Raw genomic sequence first — 5313 nt, 5'->3', positions numbered from 1 at the left:
GCATTAACAAACAACAGCAACAAACAACATTTACAAAGACTGTGTACAGTAGCAAACAAAAAAAACAAAACAAAACAAAACAAAAACACAAATTGACACAACATTCGAACATTTGATTTCAACAAGTACTTTTCAAATATTTTCATTTTTTTTTTCTTTCTTTGATTTTTGTTTCATTTGTCTTCCAACAAAGGCCGCCCTATACATACATACATAGTATACATATATACTTATCTATGTATCTATATAGCAGGCTATAACTAATTTGATTTCTGTTTAAGGAAACGGTTTCCGTCCATGGGCAAAAAAGAAAAACAAAAAAAAAAGACAACATAAAGTATTTCATTTGAATTTCCTCTCAAAAGTATTTCAAAATGTCCTCATACCCCATTAAACCCACACACACACACACACACACACGGCCCAGTTCCGTTCCACAAATCAGTTATTCTTATTATCCACAAAATGAAATCCACAATTATAATTTAATTTAATTTTAGTTTTTCACTTGCAATATATTATAGTTAACAAAGTTTCTTTCTCTTCTCTACATAATGTTTAAATGAAAAATATCTTAATATTTTTATTTTTTTTTTGTTTGTTTTCGCTCTTGTTTAAGCAAATAAAAAAACAAAAGAAAAAAATAATTTGTAAAATACATAAAAAACAAAACAAAAATCTAAAGCAAATTGTTAATTATAAATAATTTTAAGTAAAAAACAAACAAAGAAACAAACAAAAACATATTTAATAATTAATAATATGTCATTATTGTTAGCGTTCAATTTCTTTCTCTACATACATACATACATATATTGTATACAAACAAATATAAATAAACATACATATATATATATAGATATTTATATGTACATACATATATGCATATAAATTATATTGTTACGCTAAAATTACCAATTGAATTGCAAAAAACAAAAACCAAGCTTGTTTGTTTAATTATCTTTGATACCCTTCTTTTTATAACTGAAATTGGAAAATGTGTGTTTCATGTTTTTTTTTTCCGCTATTTAAGAAAATAATAAATTAAATACAAATATATACAAACGTTAAATATCACTTGGAATTTTTTTCTTTTAAAGTGTAAAGTGTAATTTCTTTGTAAAAGTTAATAGTTCATTTTTCTAAATTATAGACTTTGATTCTTTTTTCTAATTTAGTATTTTAACTTTAAATAAATGAAGAGAAATGCAAAATTCAAATATTTACGAACCACAGATGGCGCCACTGTTCAAGTCGAGCCTCTGTTAAACAAAATCCATACGCAGATAAGTGACGATTAAAATGCCTGATTAACTGATCAATAAAGATTATATTACCACTTTGAAAGCGATAAGATTATGGCATAGTTGGCCTCTGAATTGTAGTCATTACTAAAGCTTCTTCAAACTCATCAACATGGACAAGTGGTACGTTTAATGTACATATATTAATATAATGGAAAACAAAAACCCTTAATTTAGTATACATATGTATGTACATATGTACTTACATACATATATCTAATTATTTTTCAGGTTAGCTCCAGAGTTCAGAAATCTGTTGGCAAATAACAAATTTTCTGATTGCCGAATCATTGTGGATAACAAGTCATTTGAATGTCACAAAATTATTTTGGCCAGCGCTTCGGAATTTTTTGAACGCTGGTTTCTTAAAGAGACCGAATCTAAAGATTTTCCCTTGGAAGAGGTTGAATTGGAAATTTTTGAGAAATTCCTGGAATACATATACACGTACGATGCAAAAAAGTTGCGCACCTATAGCTTATCGACTTTGAAAAAACTCTTGGAGTATGCCGATCGATTCTTGGTAGCATCAATCACTAACGAATGCCTTTCATTATTTCAAGAAAAAGTATCATCTATGCTGATCGGGGATTTGGTATCCCTTTTTGATCTTGGCCAGAAACTATCGAAAGATCGATTAATTCAAATAGTTATCAATGCGATTGAGGAGAATGCTCAAAGGTTCAGACTTACGGCGAATTGCTATGAGGTCTTGGAATTGACTGTAAATGCCTTTGAGGAATACAATAAAATTGTGACCAATATTTTGCCGGAATCGGAGCGTTTTAAGATGATTGAAACTTATTTATTTTTCCATGGTGTACTTGACGAAACTCCAAATGGCAAAGAAGAACATAAGAATAATGCAAATGATGTCAAGAGTGAGGATAAGCACTTGCAGAAACTTCAAGTCAGTGAAATCGTTGATAGTTTAAGAGAAAAGGAAAAAGAAACCAACTATAGCTCCAATGAGATGGATAATGAAAATATTCGTCAATTAATCCAACGTCTTTTGGCTACCATTGACTTTTCCAAAATGAATGTGGACGACTTTTATAATATTGTTGGAGCATCTGGGTTACTCAGCTATCAACAGAAATTCCAATATTTATATTTAACAACCTCAAATGGCATAGCTAAATGTCAATGTCATACACTGAAGAAATTCGGTTTTGGGTCCGGGTGATTCTCCAGGCCTTTAACTTTGGATTAACGTAACTTTTATTTTGTTAAGTATAATCTGTTGTTTCAAATAAAATGCCGAAATTAGTTTTGGAAAAAAAATTGCGTTAAATTAAAAAACCAGAGGGTTGGGGCTAACTTCGACCGCGTCAAAGTTTGTATACCCTTGCAACTTTTTCATTACCTATTAGCCATCAATGTGGAAGAACGTTTTATCTAAAAAGGCTTATGTTTGCGAAAGAATGGCTTACAATCATAGGAAATAACGAATGTTTTCCACCGATCGTTCCTATGGGAGCTATATGATATAGCCACCCGATCTTGATCAAATTTGGCATAGTCGCTTATAGGCGTAGTAAACTCTCTAATATTAAGTTTCACGACAATAGCTCAGAAAATAACGAAGTTATTGAGAAAGTCACTGTTCGTGACTTGGCCGTTTGTATGGGAGCTATTTGATATAGTCACCCGATCTTGATCAAATTTGGCATAGTCGCTTATAAGCATAATAAACTCTCTAATATTAAGTTTCACGATAATAACATAGAAAATAACGAAGTTATTGAGAAAAGTCACTGTTCGTGACTTTGGGGTTTGTATGGGAGCTATATGATATAGAGGTCCGATCCGGCTGAATCCGAGATATACAACGCCTGCAGTATATACAAGGCTACGTGCAAAATTTCAGCTCTGTAGCTCTTACGGTCTAGGAGGAGTTTGCGTTGATCCAGACGGACGGACGGACGGACGGACGGACGGACGGACTAGGGCTAGTTGAACTCGTCGTTCTGATCAAGAATATATATACTTTGTAAGGTCGGAGATGCTTCGTTCTATGCGTTGCACACTTCTAGCCAAAATTAATATACCCTTTTTGCAAGGGTATAATGATATTAGTCTTGCTTCTTGAAAGTTTTGTTTTTAAATAATGTGCGTAAAGTTAGCCACACTGTTAATTTCAAACTTAATTAATTTAAAACTTCAACATCAATTTTACATTCGTATGTTAACACAAATCGAATGAAAAGAGTAACCTTAGTAATTGTTGGTTTAGTTTGAATTCAAAATGAATGCGGTATTTTCAGCCAGTGTTGAAAAATGTTGCTACACAAAATGTACTAATTTTGAACCAATGAACGTTGTTGCTTTCATTCGATGCGTTACGTTTGCGGGTAAAGAGGTCTCAATAAAAAAGAAATAAAATAGACATGGAGCGAAAATTGCACAGTGGAATACATCATCCAACGCTGCGTTTGCTGCAGGAATCCGGATGTGAAATACTGCCGCATAATCTAATGTATCCGGTTTTCATTGTCAGTCGTGATGACGATGTGCAGCCAATTGCCAGCATGCCGGGAATCTCACGATTTGGCATTAATAAATTACGTGAACATCTGCAGCCATTGGTGCCACAGGGATTGAAGTCTGTGCTGCTGTTTGGCGTCGTTGAGGGCAATCTCAAGGACGAGAGGGCCACCCATGCCGATTCGGTGGAAAACCCTGTGGTCCGTGCCATACCCAAATTACGCAAATGGTTTCCTGAACTTTTAATTGCCTGCGATGTGTGCATCTGTCCGTACGCTTCGCATGGCCATTGCGGCCTGCTGGGTGAGACTGGTCTGGAGAATGGGCCGAGTATAAAACGTATTGCCGACATAGCTGTGGCCTATGGCAAGGCCGGTGCCCACATTGTCGCCCCCTCCGACATGATGGACAATCGGGTAAAGGCTATTAAGCAGGCACTGATCGATGCCAATTTGAACAGTGTGTCGCTATTGGCCTATTCGGCGAAATTCGCATCAAATTTCTATGGACCATTCCGTGAGGCAGCCCAAAGTGCTCCGAAATTCGGCGATCGTCGTTGCTATCAATTGCCCAGTGGTTCACGTAATCTGGCCATGCGTGCCGTCCAGCGGGATGTTAGCGAGGGTGCCGATATGCTAATGGTTAAACCCGGTATGCCTTATCTGGACATATTGCGGCAGACCAAGGACACATATCCATATCACACTTTGTATGTGTATCAAGTATCTGGAGAGTATGCCATGCTATATCATGCCGCTCAAGCGGGTTCCATTGACTTACGTGAAGCTGTCCTAGAGTCAATGAAGGGTTTTCGTCGAGCTGGTGCCGATTGTATTATAACCTACTTTACACCATATCTGCTCAATATCATAGACAACAAATCGGCATGAGTTCCCCATTCTCTCTCTCTCTCTCTGACCAGAAGTGTACTTAAGCTCCTAGCTAGCCTCCCCTTTCCTTTCACCTCTCTATTCATTTAATTCAAAGTAGTTTCTAGTTTTGCCTTATCATTGTTAAAGCGCAATATATGCTTATCGCTTCGTGTTATATTTGAAAGTCTAATTGTAAGGCCAAAAAAAAAAAAAAAAAACCAAAGTCAAATCAAATCAATTCTTTCACAATTTCATTTTGCATTGCGTCAGAGAAATCGCTCTGGATACACTTTCTATATAACCGGTTCGAAAACTCTGGGATATTGTGATAGTCAATTAACAAATATAAAAACTGTATAATTGTTTTTTTTTTTTTTATATTTGCTTCACGTACAAATCATTTAATCATTCATTTCGTTTCTTTTTGGTTTGGGTTTTTGCAATACTTTTGTGACACTGGCTATATGTATATGTATTACTTTTAGGGATTTTTATATGTACGATATACAAATATGTATATATATAGTTAAGGTTTCAAGTCAGCTTACTTAGCTAATCTTACACGCTTGTTTGTGTGTTAAGTCTTAAGACGAAAGTGTACAAATAAAATGTCACAAAATAAAAACTAAATGCTAATTTAAGTACAATAA

General features: G+C 34.7%; 2 protein-coding genes across 2 annotated transcripts; both read left to right on the top strand.

Moving 5' to 3' along the window:
- Positions 1-1411: 1411 nt before the first annotated feature.
- Positions 1412-2588, top strand: LOC137579337 (kelch-like protein 40). Its single transcript, XM_068293066.1, has 2 exons — positions 1412-1427; positions 1536-2588. Exons 1-2 carry the CDS (start codon positions 1417-1419, stop codon positions 2488-2490), a joined length of 966 nt encoding a protein of 321 aa, XP_068149167.1. The 5' UTR covers positions 1412-1416; the 3' UTR covers positions 2491-2588.
- A 1028-nt stretch (positions 2589-3616) lies between these two features.
- On the top strand, positions 3617-5304 carry Pbgs (Porphobilinogen synthase). Its single transcript, XM_068292882.1, has one exon. It carries the CDS (start codon positions 3695-3697, stop codon positions 4679-4681), a length of 987 nt encoding a protein of 328 aa, XP_068148983.1. The 5' UTR covers positions 3617-3694; the 3' UTR covers positions 4682-5304.
- Positions 5305-5313: the final 9 nt, after the last annotated feature.

Source organism: Drosophila tropicalis, unplaced genomic scaffold (assembly GCF_018151085.1).
Source record: "Drosophila tropicalis isolate 14030-0801.00 unplaced genomic scaffold, ASM1815108v1 contig_694, whole genome shotgun sequence".
NCBI classification, from domain to species: domain Eukaryota; kingdom Metazoa; phylum Arthropoda; class Insecta; order Diptera; family Drosophilidae; genus Drosophila; species Drosophila tropicalis.
The sequence above is the reverse complement of the archived record's forward strand: the minus strand, read 5'-3'. Positions and strand labels throughout refer to the sequence as shown.

Coding starts and splice junctions, on each gene's coding strand:
- Pbgs (XM_068292882.1), top strand. CDS start 3,695: ATGGAGCGAAAATTGCACAGTGGAATACATCATCCAACGCTGCGTTTG.